Source organism: Cryptomeria japonica, chromosome 8 (genome assembly GCF_030272615.1).
Source record: "Cryptomeria japonica chromosome 8, Sugi_1.0, whole genome shotgun sequence".
Taxonomy (NCBI): Eukaryota; Viridiplantae; Streptophyta; class Pinopsida; order Cupressales; family Cupressaceae; genus Cryptomeria; species Cryptomeria japonica.
In genome coordinates, this window is record NC_081412.1 from 348,726,111 (window position 1) to 348,745,855 (window position 19,745).

Below are 19,745 nucleotides of genomic sequence, written 5' to 3' on the forward strand. Positions count from 1 at the left end.
GATACCATCAAATCAGAATGAGGGAAGAAGATGTGCAAAAAACAGCCTTTAGATGTCATTATGGGCATTTTGAATTTTTAGTGCTTCCATTTGGACTTACGAACGCCCCAGCCACTTTTCAATCTTGTATGAATCACACCTTCAGGCGACAATTGAGGAAGTTTCTTCTCATATTTTTTGACGACATTCTCATTTATAGCAAAACGTGGGAGGAACATCTCAAACATATTGAGGAAGTGCTGAATATACTAGAGACAAAGTCATTATATGCCAAAATCTCGAAATGTGAGTTTGGCCTTAAGGAGATACTCTACCTAGGGCATAAAATTAATATAGAAGGGGTAAGTGTGGATGAAGAAAAAATCAGAGCCATCAAGGAATGGCCTAGGCCCAAAACTCTCACACAACTTAGAGGTTTTGTGGGGTTATGCAATTATTACCGGCGATTCGTAAAAGGATTCTCCAAGATAGCAGCCCCGCTCACAGACTTGACCAAAAAGGGGGCTTTTTCATGGGGTGAAGGAGCCCAACAAGCCTTTGAACAACTCAAGGAAGCCATGAGTTCATGCCCAGTATTGGCCATTCCTGACTTCTCCATACCATTTGAACTACAGTGTGACGCATCAGGGGAAGGTATCGGGGCTGTTCTTATGCAAAGGAAACACCCGATAGCCTTCGAAAGCCGCAAGCTCACAGGGACAGAGAAACATTATTCCAGCTATGATAAAGAAATGTTGGCTATAATGGACGCCTTAGCAAAGTTTCGGCAATACCTGGTATGTGGAAAATTCCTGGTGAAAACAGACCATAACAGCTTGCTTGTCTTCCTGAGCTAGAGGGACCTAAATGATAGACAACAATAACGGGGCCGGAGACGCCTTATCCCGACGACCTCACATCAACACTATAACTAAAATTACAAAGGATTGGAAAAAAGATATAATAGCAGAATACGCCAAAGACCCCTTGACCGTCGAGATTATGGAAGGGAAGATGCCCAGTGAAGGATTCAGAGTATGGGATGGTGTTATCCTCTACAAAGGTAGGGTATATCTAACCCCTCAATCAAAAATAAAAGACACCATTCTAAGGGAGTATCATGACAGCCCTCTAGCCGAACACCAAGGGTACTATAAAACATACAAACATATAAGAGAAAAATACTCATGGAAGGGACTAAAGAAGGACGTTTACAAATATGTACGGGAATGCATGACATGTCAACAAAATAAAACAAAATTATCACATCCGGCGGGACTATTACACCCACTCCCTATTCCAAGCCAGAAATGGGAAAGTATATCTATGGATTTTATAAAGGATTACCCAAAGTTCAGAGGAAAGACAATATTTATGTAGTGGTAGACAGACTCACAAAATATGCTCATTTCTTCCCCACCTCCTCAGAGTTTAAAGCACAACAAATAGCAAAACTATTCTTTAGAGAAGTCTTCCGCCTCCATGGGCTTCCCCAGAACATTGTAAGTGATAGAGATAGTAAATTTCTTAGTAAGTTCTGGCAAGAACTTTTCAGGTTAGCAGGAACAACATTAACACCAAGCACCAGTTATCACCCCCAGACTGATGGGCAGATAGAGATAGTAAATAAATGGATAGAAAGGTACTTAAGGAACTATGTCACGGGCCAACAAACAAGATGGATTAGATGGTTGCATCTGGGAGAATATTGTTATAATACCACCCACCATTTGTCTATAGGGATGAGTCCATTCAAAGCACTATACATTTATGAGGCCCCATTTTTTGGAGGATTGAACACCCAAGATAGCAAAGTACCCAGCTCTCAAGAATTTATCCAAAAGAATATTGACCTCATGAAGGCACTTAGAGACAATTTACATCATGCCCAAAATCAGTAAAAACTCTATGCAGACAAGAAACGAGTGGAGAGATCATTTGAAATAGGGGATCTAGTCTTTTTGCGGTTGCAGCCATATAAACAGATATCCATCAAAAAGAATGGGACAGAGAAACTCAAACCACGATTCTATGGACCATACCGTGTAACACGGAAGGTAGGAGAAATGGCCTATGAATTAGAGCTTCCTAGGGATAGCCGCATTCACAATGTATTTCATGTATCCAGATTAAAAAGAGTTTTGGGACAACAAGTTGTACCATGTGAAACATTGCCCCCACTTGACGACGAGGGACAACTTATCCTAGAGCCAGAGGTCATCATTGATACTAGAGAGAAAAAGTTGAGGAATTGGACCGTGAAAGAGGTCCTAATCAAATGGAAGGGACTACCCAATGAAGATGCTACTTGGGAGAAGGAAGAGACTCTTAAAATGCTTGAGGACAAGCAAAGTCGAGAGGGAGGGACTGTAATGACCCCTGATTAATAAATATATTCTGGTACTTACATTTGTCAAAGACACATTGATCATTGTTAATTAAAATTATTATAATTATTATAATAAATGATAAATCATTACTCTTTAGTTGTAAATGCTAAATAATAATTACTATTATAAATCAAGTAAATAATAATAAATAATAAATAATTATTATTTGTAAATAAATGATAAATAATAATTATTATTATAAACCAAGTAAATGTAAAATACTAAATAATAAATCATTATTTGCAATAAACAATAAATCATGATTCTCTTAAAAATAAAGAGTAACTAATAAATAATACAATAGTAAAAATTAAATATTAAAATATAAATGAAGTTAAATGGTTAAATAATAAAGTAGTGAAGGATAAGAAAGATGTTAATAAAGAAAATAAATCGAACTATGAAAATAAATGGGAGTATGCGTTAAAGTCTAATTAAAACAAACATAGCGATTTAACCCAAAGTCGTGACATCCAAAAGTCACGACCCGAGCCATGACCGCAGAGGGAGCAACCGAGACGCATATGAATAACGCGTCTGTGAAATACGGAGGGGGGAGAAGGAAAAGGTGGAGAGGCGCGTATACCAGGAGACGTCATCACCATCAACAAGGAGTATCGTGAGAAAAGCTCCGCATAACCCGCGCAGCCCAGCATATAGGCGGATAAGCAGGAAGTGCGTTGTCACTTCTATACCTTGCCGTCGCCAATAAACTGCAGAGGAAGAAACACACTGGTGCAAATGCCCAGAGCGTAGTAACGAAGGAAAGAGGGTATACGAAATATCCAGATTCTGCAAATTAGTCAACAAGACCAACAGGTAACTTATGTATTAAAAGTAAAGAGCATGGATACTGTGATTGCGTTGAATATTTTCATAAGAATCCAGAGGGAGTTTCGTAGTGAATCTCTTAGAGGCAATATATATATTGTAGAGGTTAACCATATGCATATGTTAGAGATAGGGAAGCTTGAGCAGGGGTGGGATCTCTGCCAAAGCTTGAGAACATTAATGATTTCCCTCATTAATAGAGATCCCAAATAGAGACCTTAGGAGGGCAACATCCTGAGTTGCTCCCAACTGAGAAATATTTCTCAATAGAGGGTTGGGTCAATCCAAGTAAGGTCCTACTGAGTATAGTATCCTTTCCTTGGTAACTCGGTTAACACTGTTTGTTAAATAGGTAGAATAACGTATAGCATTCTTTCTTGTATAAGCGCACAATATATATATATATATATATATATATATATATATATATATATATATATATATATATATATATATATATATATATATATATATATATATATATATATATATATATATATATATGATTAATTATCTTTCATATTGTTTGTCTACTAACGTTTGTTTGCAGGACTTAAACGCCATATAATCCAATTCCCAACTGGGAACATTACAGGTAATTAAAGGTTGCAGTCAATTAGCATGGTTCTAGGGATAGTTTGATGATATGGAGTCGTTGTGTTCACTATGTTGAAATGAGAGGAAGCATTGTTGTTGGTGCCTTAGTGTCTCTCGTGAAGGGAGAAAGCATGTACAATTGATTGATTATGGACATTTTCTGGTTTTTCCCCCCTAATAATTGGTTTTATCTAGGGTATATCACTATGTTGAGGTTCTCTTCATGTGATGTTGGTTTCTAGTCCTGGTCTCTATCACAGTCCTTGCAAATTTCTAACATCTCATAGCACAAGTCAATGAGAATAAACTGTATACAAGATCAATTGAAGTTGTATATTGAATTCATTAGCATAGTTTTGGTTGCACTATGGTTTTGTGGATTGGTTAAGCATTCAGATGTATTTAGTGACACGATCTAGATGTGTAAGATTTAAATCCACGTTGAATCATGCAATGGGATATTGATGCTGTAAATGATATTCAATTCTCAGTTCAAGATGCAAGTTATATTCAAGGTTATCTTTTCTGTTAACTATGTATTATATATTTAATATGATAAATCTGATTATCTTCTTTTATATTGCAGGTGAGAGGAGCATTTATTGATTTCGATGTCCTTCTCACAAATGCCGATTGATATTTATATGTAAGCAGGGAGGATCAAGCAATGCCTTGACCGGTCATGTCTTTTAGACATGATCGATCAAGACATTACTTGATCGCACCCTTTGGCTTATCATAGCATTTACCAATCGGTGTATACTTAACAAACCACCCGATACTCAATCGGCGTGACTATCATATGCAAGACAACCGATATTAATTGGTATGTATTAGTTAAGCCTGATAACCAGCAGTGTTCACCGCTTAATATATCAACCGATATTAATTGGTGATCGCAGTTAATATATCGACCGATATTAATCGGTGATCATAGTTAATATATCAACCGATATTAATCGGTGATCATAGTTAATATGATAACCGATATTAATCAGAGTGCATACGTTTATAATGTAATCCGATACCAATGATGATTATCGATAGTTAAGTATTGATCTAACTTTACAAGTATAATTGAACATATACAAATGAAGAATGGTCATCAAATGAAGGAACAATAGTTTGAAGTTTTTCCTCATAGTTTATCGATAGGATAGATGATTGAATGAGAGACTTCATTTATCTCTCATTCAATCATTTATCTTACCGAGGCTATCATGCATTAACAGATGCTAGTTACAAATCACTTTTCTATGCATGCCATTCTGAAGGATCAAACTGTGTTTTGTCCTTGCACATAGATAATCATTTCCTCCAAACCAAATCAATTGAGAGTGAGACTGAAAAAATAGAATGGGCAATAGAACTTAGGGTGAAAAAGACATTTAGATGTTTTAAAATCTAGGTGGCCTTTATTTTTATTAATAGATTGTGAGACTTGCTTGTCTCGATGGCAAATGTGGCAGTTTGCAAGTTTTGGTGGCATGTACCACGAAATTGTATCTACAAGGCTTCATTGAGATTTGTGGAGTCTCAGCTTTCCACCCATTTATTTGAAAGTTTTAGATGTAAAATTAATATATTCAATTTTTATGTGCTTTGGGTTAGCTAAATTGTTGTCTTTTTTTTTTAATCATCAAATAGAGAACAAATCCTGTTGACACCATCTCTATCTGTATAGAGGGCAAGTTGAATTTCCCTTGATATTGTCTTACTAATCCAAGTTTTTTGGCATGTCTCAATTTTGTGTTAAATATGTTGGTTTCCTTATCGAGAAATTTGACACATCAGTTTTGTGGAATCAATGCTAGTAAATAGGACATGCAACTTGAGCATTTGAATGTCATGTAATATTATCTCACTTGGATAGAGCTTCACTTGACTTTTAAAAAAGACACGCATTTTCACAACAAGAAGCCTGTCATTATAACAAGTTAAATCATAATTACTAGGAGATGGAGATAGTTATTGGTACAAGAGATAGGGTTAGATACTAGTACAAGAGACGGAGTTAGGTTTTAACTTTTGGTACATGGGAGACGTACTTAGAAATGAAAATATGAAAAAACTACGAAGAATATTTAATTTTAGAAAAAAAATCCAATGGTTATACCATGTGGCACTAATTCTGATGTATTGTGGCTTAGATCCCCAGCCAATATTTTCCTTGAAAAATTCATGATTTTATAATTACATTTGCAAAAAGACTGTGATTTCCAATTATATGGTTATTGTATCTCAATTTTCTGATTGTGGTGATTTTTTTCAAAGATCCTTAAACCTAACCCTTTGTCTTTCCATATTGTGAAAAACCCTAACATGATTTTTTCTTGATTAAATTGTGATTTTTTGAAAAACTCTTTATCTTTTGGTCTGCAGCATGATTTTTGCTACCATTCGCTAGCTGCATACAACTTATAAAAATGTAAAATGCTTTATAATAAAAAACTAACATTGTAAATTATAGAAATAAATGTCAATGAAAGCAAAGGTTATTTATATTGATATTTGTTAATCATCATCATGACTTAAACAATTTAATTTTAGATCATAATTAGCAAGTAGTAGGTAGGAATCAGGACATAAATGCCATTATTTAAAAACATGGTGTGGGGTTTCCTCAAGGATTACTTTATTTTGAATCAATTGATAAAAACTTTGTGCATTAAGACATATTAACCCCTTTTTATGTTTTTTCTTCTTTTTAGTACCTCTTTGGGCTTTGATAAGTTTTTATGCTAGAAAATACCTTAGACATTTTCTTCTTAAAAAAGATAAAATTAAAGTTCCATTTTTTCCATAAATTCTTCATTTGGGTGCTTTTACCATTTGATATGAAGGGTGCAATGAACGGTACCCATCAGTGCAATATTCAATAAATGTTATTGTAAATTCCAAGCCCGAAACTTTAGTGAACATAAAAAGTACAATTGATTGAATTATAGCCATTAAGGTGTAGAACCAAAATCAGAATAAGAATGAGTGGAAATATTCGAATGGGTAAGTGGATTGAGAGTGGAAAAGGCCATTTAGATATCATGAAACAGTGGATTCAAAGATGCTTACACAGGATGATCCAGAAGCTCTTAATCAATAAATACACTCAAGCAAACTTCTTTCAAAAGAAGATAACTGATTTGTCTTTCCTAGTTTCTTGATACAATTTCTATGCTAGAATTCCTATGGCAAACCATGGATGCATGTCATGTCCCTTCTCTAGCCGCTGTTATTTTTTCTCCTAATAAGGCTTAAGTATGTTTCTTCTCCATACTTAGCCAATTTTCTGAGTTAGAGAAGTCTTTTGATTCGATAAGTGGTGGGGTCCGGTTCACTTAAGTGGTTCCCTGATTTTCAGTCATGGCTTGGGGCCAAGATAAATTAGATATTTTTTGACTTCTTCCTACCTTGTGGATCAGTGCTGAGGGTTATTCTTTTCCCTAATATTATCGCCAAGTTTAGGTTTGAAGGTGGAGCGCATATTTTAGGGTTGAGGGTTATATTGCTACGGTGGAAGAAAAGGAGGTATTCGGCAATCATTATGATTTTATATTATTTTTGGTCTGCCGCCAGAACTCCATGCTAAGGATGCAACCCCTGAGCATCAAGCCTTGGACGCCACCACAAGCAAACAGTCCCAGTCGCTGCATGCATGCTACAGCAGTGTAGGTGCGGTTACAGTAGCAGATTTCAGTTTCAGAATTACAGTTCGCCATTGCTGAGGGTTTCAGAGGTATTTGTGAAGGGTTTCAGAGGTATTCACTCAGGCAACACTGATGATGGACAATGAAGGGTTTGAGACCGCCGTGGGTCCTCCTCTAGATTATTCTGTCAGCTCTTGGTATTCCTCAATCATCCAATAAGAAATAAATAATATTGTTTTCAATACCTTACTTCTGTTTTAGACAGTTTAGGCATATCTGGTTTATATCCAATAAAAAATCTGTTCCAGAACTGTTTGATCTATCTTGAATGGAATGCTTCAATTTGATAGTATTTTCATCCCAATAACCTAGCTGGGTTACTTCAATGCATGCAACTAGATTGGGGTTGTGGATTTTATTTTCACGGACAACAGCATCTCCTTTGCATCTGTACCTACCAATCAGCCTTCCTTCAGCAAGTAGAGCTGCTGATCAAAAGTCTTGTTTAACAATGCATAGTAACAAAAAATCAGTAGGATGCTCTCAAGTGTGGTCATGATGTATCAGGTCAGTATGCTGTCAGCTCAGCCTATAGAAGACTACAAAAAATAGAGCTGCCTCGTCAGGTTAATTGGAAAATTCTGGTCTGTGGAAATTGGGCCTGAAATTAAATCATTAATTTGGCTTTTTGTCACAGGCAAATTCTTGTAGTAGAAAGTCTGTGTATTCATTATTTGCAAGGCCTGTCTATTTGTCTGAACTGTAAATATGCAAAGGAATATAGAGATCGCTTTTATATGGAATGTCTCCTAGCACAAAGAAAGGATCTAATGACAAGTGGGATTATATTGATCCACATGGGTTCTCCAATGACCTTTTGAAATAGGATTTTTATGTCATCTCAGTATCTTATTCATTCCAAGCATTAGTCCTTTCTTCATACTGTAATCTCTGGATTTGTCCATAAGTCTATGGTTAGAAGGCAAAAAGAGAACATTTGAGGACATGGATCCCATCTGCTGTGCACATTTAAAGAGCTCTTAATAATGCTAAGAAAGTTTTTATCCCACATTGAGCCACAATGATTGCCCATTGTCAACATTTTGGATCTTATAATAGCCTGCCTGGGGAGGATTGTATACCATTACAAAGTCCTGATTGTTACTATCTGATCCAGACCAATACAGATTGGGTAAATCCTGGAACTAATGAAGTCAAGGAGTCTTATTAATGGTCACCTTGAGCTTAATATATAGGCAGAAATACCCCTATTTTGCTGAAGCTTGTGTCCTCAAGGAAAGCCTTCTTCATGTCCACAAATAGAGCTTCCATCACTTACACATTGAAGGAGACTCATCTTTACTCGTATAACTAATCTAGACAAATATGGTGCACAAAAGGATTGAGAACAAGCAAGGTAACCGTAAGATCGCCAGCTTGTGCTTTTAAGTAATCTTGTTACCAACATTATCACCCTTCTCAAAGGTTTCATGTTCAGAGGGGAGCTATCTCCTTGGATGACCACCTTGCCAAGCTTGAAGCATCTCAACCTTGAGGCAACTTCCTAGTTTATTGTTTTTCCAAGGTTTTGTTAAATAACATTACAATGCACCACATAGGCAATACATGCAATGAGACTTCCTTAAAAGGAAGCATCTCTTTAGCTCTAAGCATGTTAGCCACCTTGCCTAGCATGAAGCATCCCAACCTTGAGGCAATTTCCTAGTTTATTTCTATTCCAAGGATTCGTTACTCAAATAACATTACACCACATAGGCTATATATGCAACGGGACTTCCTCTAAAGCACCTCTTCAGCAATAAGCATGTTAACAACCTTTTGCTTTCGAAGTTCCTCACTAGGTTATCATCTGCAGTCCTGTTTATCCCAATGATTTTTTTGAATACATTATAACTAACACTAGGCCATATAGAATGTATGCCGGTTTAGCTAGTAACCTGACGCTCCTCATGTTTTACAGGTGTAGTATGTCATTTTCTGAGTCCCACAACCATCTGTCCATCCCTCATCTGTGCCATTTCCTCCTTGAAATCCTCAGTGTACTAAGTAGAACATCTTGCAATATTTATAACCTTGAAGGACACTTTTGAGCAGTTGCTTACATATTTATAAAGCACATGACAGTCGAAGTTTAAATGTCGCCCACCATCATTTACTCAATCTACCACCATATGCATTCTCTTCTGTAAGACATTTTGCCCTAACTCACCTGGTTCAGTACGAGGGAAAGATTAATACTCTCCCTGCAGATTAGTACCATTTTCATCTCTCAATTTTTTTGGATTTTGGTTATATTTCTCAACAAAACAGATTGCTCACACTAGTTATTTCTCTTTATGAGAGCTAGTGACTAAGCAGATTGATTTGGATTCCAGTTATCTAGCCCTATAATATTTTCATCATGGTTGCTTGCATTGATACCAGACCTCATGGTTTTTATGTGCTTATATTCTGCCCCAATCTTTCATATTTGGCCCAAGTTTCTATTCCTCTCAACACCACAGCCACTGCTTGTCACTCACCTCCTCTTTTGTACCCTAGCTACTCAGTCCATGGAGGCAGTAAATATAATTTGACTGTAAGACAGCAGAGTCCATCTAAGGGATGATTCAATGGACAGGAACCCAATGGGAACCATCAGTGGGCTGGCATTCTTGCAGGAAAGGGAGCTGGCTGTTCATGCCAGTGACCCACCAATGTTGCCGGTTTGTCAGAGGGCATCCCCAGATCTGGATCCAGTTTGTACCTGGTTTGGGTCCAGGTCTGGGATGCCAGGGGATCTAGCCAAGATGTGGATACATGCCTGTGGGTTCGTCCAGGATGAACCTGTGATGAATCCAATAGGTTCTAGCCAGAAATTAATTTTTTTCTTTTTTTTAATCAGTTGCAACCGTTATTGTTATCGATGATGGGGGAACAGCTCATGCAAGCTTTGTTGTGACAGGGATCTGCTTCTTACTGCTCATGCAAGATCGTCTGCTGTTGTTGTCTGGCCATCTTCTGCTATTGTTGCCAATCCATGTCTGTGGTGTCTGAGTTTTCCCCACCCACTCAACAATCTATGTTTTGGATAAAAAAGGCAAAAGCCTATTTAATCTTTCTTTCAATCTTTCCATTAGTAATATACTAATAAAATTATAAAAGCCTATTATTTACTAAATAGTTAAATAATAAAATTGTCTAGGGTTTATTTTCAACAAAAGACTATTATTTTACTGTCAAGAGTTTATTTTCTATGAGAATAATAAAATTGATGGTAAGTATTTATTTATTATTAATTAAGGAATTTTTTATGGTTTATTATGACATTAATATTATTATTTTAATATTAAAAATTTAATATCTATCATAACAATCGAATTTGACTAATTGATATTAAAGTAGTGTTTTGAATATTTATGGTGGATTGATTTCATTTATTATATGATGTTATGTGGTATTCTGATTTTTTGAACCCAACTTCAAAATTTTATTTGGCCAAATCCACATAGTGAAAATGCAAATGTGAGCCCAAAACTGAACCCACAACATTGCAACCCACAGGTCATCTCTCAAGCAGAGGTTTTGTAAGGGATCTCCAGCAGACAGGTAGCAATCTTCACCGGGCTCATGCCAAACCTTAGCTCACCCGTTGGCTAATTTTAATCTCACTTTCTTTTCCAACCCTCAAAATTCTCTATGCATGTGCAGTTAATCTATTTTGCGTACTGTCCACAATGCCTTGTCCATTTCCTCCCAGACCACTTTAGCAGCTCTGCCTGAAAACACTAAGCAGATGGATTTTGTAAATCACAGCTCTCAGAAGACGGGACAAATTGATCTCCAAGCTGGATAAGCTGTGGGATTAGCTTGGTTGTTTCATGGAGGGGGGTCATTTAGTGAGCACCCAACCACCACCGAAAAGGAGGAAAAATTAGGTCCTGAACCCCATGGATACTGCTCTTGTTTGTCCAGAGAAGGAGCTTAAGAAACAAAGATATACATTCTCTCACTTGGTTCTTTCCTCATACAAAGAAGTAGAAGCTACCACTAGAGATAATGTGAGTGAGTTAGCTGTGAAGCAGATTCTTTACTCTGTTGTGGCAAATGAAACTAGCTAGGAGAAATGTCTTTTGGAGTTGTTGGTCCGCTTGGACAGTTAGGATGTGGAACCTGATATATCTTCTTCTCCTTAGATCTAGGCCTTTTTTTGGTTTTTCTATTTTCTTAGCAAGGTCTGGTTCTTAGGGTTAATTTTCTAAGTTCTAGTCACGAATCTCTGATTTTGCAAACATTGACTGTTTCAGTAAGGGTCCTTTGCTATGTTCTGTAAGGCTGCTGCCTAAATTCCTCATTTTTCAATATATAACTGCTTTTCAAATATTAAACAATCAATTTTGAATTATTGCAAATGTAGAAACTAAAAATGGATGAAAATATATAGAAAATCTTGAAGCATGGTATGTAACAGGGAATGATGCTAAAAATAGCGTTGGGAATAATTGAAAACAGGGAATAATGCTTCAATTAACCAGAAAATCTTGTAGAAGGTCCTAGTGTTAATTTAAACCCTAGGTATGATAACCAGATTTATCTTATTTAATTATGCCCTAGGTTGTATTAGATTTGCAGTAGTTTAGTGAACCGACATGCATTAAATTGTGCCCTAGATTGTAATCAGATTTGTAGTATTTAGTAAGACAACATAAATCAGAAATATAATAGAAGACAAACAAGCATACCCTGGGAAAACCTCCAAGGAGGAAAAACCCAGCATGAAAGACCCACAGGTCAGATTATATATTCTCCTCTAAATAACAGTACAATAATTAGCTCGAATCTGATCTTCACATATCAGATCTGTCCTTGTATGCTTCAATGACTTGCCTCAAGATATGCTATGTCCCCTTGGACAATATTACACCAAACTGAATAATTCGCCCTCTTCCTTAGGTTCGCACAGCAGAGCTAATTCGCATTCTGATTTAATTGAACTTGATGTTATTGACTTGCAAAATGACCTCTACTTATATGCCTCTTTACTCTATTAAAGTCGGCCTCCTTGTAAGTCGGCCTCCTTGATATTTGTGGCGCTAATGTTAATTGTGGTGTGTTTTAGCGTGGCATTTAAGATAGGGTCACGTTAGGGTAGGACCCGGTCCTAAAGGGGTTCGGATGTTGCCTTAAGGCAATCCGAACCCCTATACCCCTAGTTACAATCAACACTCCCTCTTAACTAGGGAGGAGGAGAATACATAATTTGAACCTTTTACGTTCCATCTAGCACAGAAGCATAGAATGGATCTAGCACACAAGCATAGAATTACATCTTCCACCTAGCACACAAGCATAGGATGGTTCTAGCACACAAGCATAGATTGGATGAAATTCATTCTTGCACACAAGCAAAGAATGATTCAAACTGCTACCAATAGTCACTGAGATTGAAGCTCCCTCTCAATCAGGGTTCCGTTTTCCATGACGCCGAGTCTATCTCTGAAGTACTCAAATTTCACTCTGGATAAGGGTTTGGTGAGGATGTCAGCAATTTGTTCATCTGTGCTAATGTACTTTAGATGAATGGCGCCTCTCTGCACCATATCCCAAATGTAATGATAGTGTGTTTCCACATGTTTGGACCGATTATGAAATACAGGATTTACTGACATCTTTATACAGCTTTGATTATCACAATGAATGGTGGTAGGATCATTGACTTGACCAAATAATCCAACAAGAAGCTTACGAAGCCACACTGCTTCTCTGGATGCAACAGATGCGGCAATGTACTTAGCTTCTGCAGTGCTTAATGCTTCCAAAAATTGCTTCCTGCATGCCCAAGAGATTACTGTGGAGCCCAAGTTGAAGCAGATGCCTGAAGTGCTTTTCCTGTCCTTGACACTTCCTGCCCAATTTGAATCAGAGTAGCCTTTCAGGAGGATTGGGGTATTAAGTGTATACTTCAGCCCATAACCAATCGTGCCACGTAGATATCTTAGAATGTGCTTGGCAGCAACCAGATGAACATGTTTCGGTGAGCTCATGAACTGACTGAGAGCATTCACAACATAACAGATATCTGGCCTAGTATTGACTAGGTACATCAGGGAGCCAATCAACTGCCTGTACTCAGAAGGATCTGCAAAATCTGAGTTAGCTGCAGAAACAGTTAACTTCTTTAAGTTAGATTCTATAGGAGTACGCATAGGTTTACAATCTATCATTCTAAATCTTTTCAAAATATCAATAGTGTATTTTCCCTGACTTTGAAAGATTTCATTAGCTCTTTGCCATACTTCTAACCCTAGGAAGTAGTGCATTAGACCTAAATCTTTCATTTCAAATTCTGAGGCTAATTCCTTTTTACATCTTATGATTAATTTATTTTCACCCGTGAGAAATAAATCATCTACATACAAAACTAAAATAAGCATCTCATTATTATAAATTTTCAAGTAAATGTTAGCATCAGCATCATTCTTGAAAAACCCTAAACTTAGTAAGTACTTATCAATTCTTTCATACCAAGCGCGAGGAGCCTGTTTGAGCCCATATAAAACTTTCGTCAACCTGCAAACATGAGAATCTCTTTTATGGATTACGTAACCTTGTGGTTGCTCAATATAGACTTCCTCCTCAATGACTCCATTGAGGAAGGCTGTCTTAACGTCCATTTGATGCAGCTCCCAACCTTGGCTGCAGCAATAGCTATTATAGACCTAATAGAGGTATATCTAGCAACAGGGGCAAAGGTTTCTTCATAATCTATTCCTTCCTTTTGAGAAAAGCCACGAGCTACAAACCTAGCTTTATATTTTTCAATACTACCATCAGCATTATGTTTAATTTTAAACAACCATTTAGAGGAAACGACAGACTTACCTTTGGGTCTGGGTACAATGTCCCAGACATCATTCTTGATGATAGACCCATACTCTTCATCCATGGCTAATTTCCAAGCATGATGGGACATAGCTTCTCCGATATTGTGGGGTTCAGACTCAATTATATTGCACATCACAGAAATGTAGTTGGCGTGATTTTGGACACTCTTGCTATTTCTGAAGGTTCCTCTGGGAGCAGCAAACCCTTCAGCATCTTGAATTGTATTTCTAACCCAGAGTGGTCTCTTCTTGCAGACCACAATATCCTGAGGTATATCGGTAGATTGCATGGGTTCTGATGAGTCATTCTGAACTTCCTGATCTGGGAGATCAGTAGACTCCTCCTGTAACTCAGGGTTAGCATCAACAATTGAATCTTGTTTTTCCATCATCATATCATCATTGTTGATTAATGAACCTTTAGATCTTTTGAAAGCAATATCTTCTTCAAAAGTTACATCTCTACTTACCTCAACATACCTTTGACCTGAAATGTAGATCCTGAAAGCTTTGGAAGATTCGCTGTATCCTACTAGGATGCCTTTCTTTCCAGATGGATCCAGCTTGGTTTGTTTTTCTTTAGGCACATGAACATACACAGGGCTTCCAAATATCCTTAGGTGACTGATGTCAGGTTTGATTCCTGAAAATGCTTCTTAAGGTGTCACATTCTTTAGGACTTGATGAGGACATTTATTCTGAATATAAATTGCGGTTTTGGATGCTTCTGCCCATAGAAAAGGTTGCAAGTCTTGATCATGAATCATGGCTCTTGCAGCTTCGACAATGGTCCCGTTCTTTCTTTCAGCAACTCCATTTTGTTGAGGGTTGTAGGGAACACAGAACTCCCTCTTAATTCCTGCTTTAACACAAAAGTCATAGAAGCTACCTGAGGTGTATTCACCTCCATTGTCAGACCTCAAACATTTAATTCGATTTCCTGTAGTATTTTCAACTAAGGCTTTGAATTCTTTAAATCTGTTTAGGACTTCTTCAGACTCTTTAGTTTTAAGAAAATAGATCCATGTTTTCCTAGAGAAATCATCTATGAAGATAACATAATATAAGAACCCGCTAGGAGATGCTACTGACATGGGACCACGTAAATCTGAATGAATAAGCTCTAACCTTTCTTTAGCCCTACTATCGCTTTTATGAAAGGGATTCTTTACATTCTTACCCATTGCACAACCTTTACAAGCATCATCATGAGATAAACTGAGATTAGGCATACCTTTGACCATTTTACCGAGAGTGGGAAGAGCTTGAAAGTGAAGATGACCCAATCTTCTATGCCATAGCTCGCATGATTCAGGGGTCTCATGAATGAGAGCTTGAATTGGATTGGCTGCAAGCTTATATAAACTATCACATCTATTTCCAATAATACGAGCAGATTTGAAGTTAGATTTCTTAGACTAAGTGAGTACTTTCCCTTCAGAAAATGCTATTTGCAAACCCTTATCTTCTAAGCCGAAATAGAAATAAGATTTCTTTTAATACCAGGTACAAATAGAATATCACAGAGTTGTAAGGAAATACCAGAATCTAGTTTTAGAGAGGTAGTACCAGAACCTTTTACCGAGTATCGAGCATCATCATCGATTACAACATGAAGATTGGTGTCTTTTTCAATCAGATCTGAGAGATGCTCACGAAATCCTGAGATGTGTCTGGAGGCACCACTGTCAAGTATCCACGAATTGCTATCCGTAGGAATATTGCTGGAAAGAGCGGAGATAAGAAGGTAGTCTTCACTTTGTTCGGCAACCTCATTTAAGTTAGCTTCCCTTTCCTTTGGGTCATTTTGACAATCTCTGGCATAGTGACCATACTTATCACATCTGAAGCAACGAATGTGAGAGGAATCTCTTGACTTTTTCCTTGGATCATAGGAGGAGGATCTAAAATCTTTGCTTCTCTTTTCTTTCTTCCAATGACCACCTTTCCTAGATTTAGATAAGAGAACATGATTATCTTTGAGAGAGTTTTTGAGTTTTCCTCTTACCTCAATTCGAGATTCCTCTTCGATGCAATCAGATTGAAGACGCTCAAAGTTGGGACGATCAGCTCTTCCACCAATGCTACGAATGAATGGTTCCCATTCATCTGGTAGACCATTTAATGCAATCATAACAAGGTCTTTATCTGAGATTTGGCAATCAAGAGTGCTTAGCTTGTCCTTTAGTTCATTGATCTTCATGAAGTAGGCTATGATTGAGTCTTCTTTCATTTTCAGGTGTAGAAGTTGCTGTCTTAGGGCAAGAGCCCTGCTGAGATTGTTGACTTCGTAGATCCCTTCCAAGTGTTTGATCATTTCTCTGGCAGATGTAAACTTTGATATGACAGTGACAAGATGATTCTTGACGGACTCAATTATGATCCTTCTAGCCTTGAGGGAATCTTTCTTGAACAGTTTCAGCTCTTCAGCATCTTCTGGAGGAGACAGCCTTTCTTCTTCTACAAATTTCAGTAGGTCATTTTCTTCAAGGATCAACAGAATACGAACTTTCCAAGCAGCAAAGTCAATGGCTCCGTTAAGCCTATCTTCAGCCTTTAAACCTGACATCTTTAATCTGAACACAAACAACAGCTATATGCAACAATTGATCTGCTAAAATCAGAAGTTAGTAACACCTAGAGCTCTGATACCATGTTAATTTAAACCCTAGGTATGATAACCAGATTTATCTTATTTAATTATGCCCTAGGTTGTATTAGATTTGCAGTAGTTTAGTGAACCAACATGCATTAAATTGTGCCCTAGATTGTAATCAGATTTGCAGTATTTAGTAAGACAACATAAATCAGAAATATAATAGAAGACAAACAAGCATACCCTGGGAAAACCTCCAAAGAGGAAAAAACCCAGCATGAAAGACCAACAGGTCAGATTATATATTCTCCTCTAAATAACAGTACAATACTTAGCTCGAATCTGATCTTCACATATCAGATCTGTCCTTGTATGCTTCAATGACTTGCCTCAAGATATGCTATGTCCCCTTGGACAATATTACACCAAACTGAATAATTCGCCCTCTTCCTTAGGTTCGCACAGCAGAGCTAATTCGCATTCTGATTTAATTGAACTTGATGTTATTGACTTGCAAAATGACCTTTACTTATATGCCTCTTTACTCTATTAAAGTCGGCCTCCTTGTAAGTCGGCCTCCTTGATATTTGTGGCGCTAATGTTATTTTGGCACTAATGTTAATTGTGGTGTGTTTTAGCATGGCATTTAAGATAGGGTCACGTTAGGGTAGGACCCGGTCCTAAAGGGGTTCGGATGTTGCCTTAAGGCAATCCGAACCCCTATACCCCTAGTTACAATCAACACCTAGGAGATCTGATAACCAATGAATTTCAAGAATTTTGTACAATATTACAATATTTCCCTATAACTTTTTGAAATCCAGAAGGAAATATTTTGATAACCTTACTGAGATCAGTATATGCACTTTCAAATCCCAGAGAAAACACCATCCCCAAGATGAAATCATATAGGGACCACCACGACATCTGGAAAATTTGTCTTAAGAAACTTTCTGAAATTTATAAGTGTTGCCCTATTTGTTGTCAAAATCTTCTACATTTATACAAGATTATTTAGGAACTTCCCAGAATTGTGTTTCTGTCAAAGACCGTGGAACAAATTAAGGCTTCAGAAAGGCCTTCCCACAGCCATAGAGCACAAGAAAATGGAAAATTTTCCAAGAGAATCTAGGAAAATTGAATTATAGGGTTAAATACACTTGATATCTAGGGATATCTAGGGATCTTACATTTTTCACTGTTCTAGATACAATAAACTTATTATAAATGGTCACAAGTTGACCTGACATGGTAGCATAACTAATTTTTCAGTTTTAGAGGAGAGAAGTTAGGTCGAATGAATGTTCTAATTTTCTGGAGATGAATGATTTTAAAAAGCATGTAAATATTTGTCCACACTGCATCTGTTCTGTATCCTTTTGGAGGAATGTCATTTCTGTGCTGCTTATGTGATCTCTGATGTTCAGCCAATTCAGTCCAAATTAGCTATTAATTTTTGACAAATATTTTCCATCCTGCAAATCCAAAAGTTGTTGAAAGTATCTTATACCTGTTAAAGGAAATTTGAAATGAAACTGGCTGTGCAGAGTTGGTTTTCAATTACTTTTTGTCTAGTCCCTTGGATCGAATGGGGTTGGTGTCATGAAATGAGTTTTGGAAATTTTGTTGACTTAAAGTTGAAATAAGCGAATTTGGTATGGTTCTTGCAGAGAAAAAGAATTGGCAGCAGTTAAGATTAATGCAGCTGATGTGGACATAATTGCAAATGAGCTTGAGGTTTGACTGTTAACTTTAAATCCATTAGGAATTTTCTATCGTGGTATGGGATTTTATGGAATTTATCTTAGTAATTATGTGCAACAAGAGAAATATTTCGATTAATGTGTGATTTGTGGGTCCAGTTGGACAAGAAGGTAGCGGAAATGAAACTCAGAGAGCATAAGGGTGATGCTATTGCAGCTGTACGGTCTTTGCTTGATTAATAATCTGCTACATGGTCTCTTATTAAAGGTTGGGGGCTTGATAGTTCCAGTCCCATTCTGTTCCACTTGCTATCGATATTAATTTTCTTCCCTAATAAAATCCATGCACTGACTACAATTAATTTGGCGTGGTGCAGGTCGTATTAGAGTGGCGGTTGATTTCATAGAGAAATTCATCTCGTCTTTATGAGAAATTGCATGCTTTACCTTGCACTTTAGAGAAAGCAATGAAAAATTTGGCACTGGTTTATATATTGTTGCTTGCATATAGCAGGCATTGGCATTGGTTTTAACTGTACTGTACCAGGCCCGTGCTTTCTTCAGAACATAAAGTTAAAAAAGAGAGGATTAACGGTATTAATAATAGAAGATAAGGTAATTGGGTTATTTTTGGGTTATTTTGAGTGATGTATGTATGCAATCTTGGAAAAACTATCATAAAAGATGACATGGAATGTATTTAGTAAATATGTAGTGTCTATATCGTCAGCGAGTATAGAAGGCCGTTTTTCTTTTACAAATGATTGAAATAACAAGTGTGCTGATGTAGAATGAAGTCCGAACTATTCCAATCCAAAGTTGAAGCTTGGGTTCTAGTGGCTTTGCTGTTTCTGTCACTCCTCTCTCTATATCAAAATGGCTGTGCTGGTATTCTATGCTTGGCTAGGATATCTTATTGTTCTCTAAATGTTTTTTTTTATCGGAATAAGAAGATAACAATTTTTTTTGTTTTTAACGAGCAGTAACAGCAGCAAACTAAACAACTGTTGCAGCAAAACTTGTAACAGCTGCAACAAGATCAATGTTAGTGTTTCTCCACGTTTTCAGGACAGAGATGTGGATGTAAATTTATTTATTTATTTTTTCTGTTGAGTTTTGTG

General features: G+C 37.0%; 1 protein-coding gene across 1 annotated transcript in view; it reads left to right on the forward strand.

The window, feature by feature from the left end:
- The window catches only part of LOC131045351 (uncharacterized), a 78,337-nt gene extending 58,877 nt beyond the window's left edge, over positions 1-19,460 (forward strand). The window contains exons 3-5 of the mRNA XM_057978939.2: positions 18,592-18,658; positions 18,784-18,892; positions 19,002-19,460. Of these exons, the coding sequence (XP_057834922.1) occupies positions 18,592-18,658; positions 18,784-18,864 (148 nt within the window). The 3' untranslated portion in view covers positions 18,865-18,892; positions 19,002-19,460. The remainder of the gene's footprint in view (positions 1-18,591; positions 18,659-18,783; positions 18,893-19,001) is intronic.
- Positions 19,461-19,745: the final 285 nt, after the last annotated feature.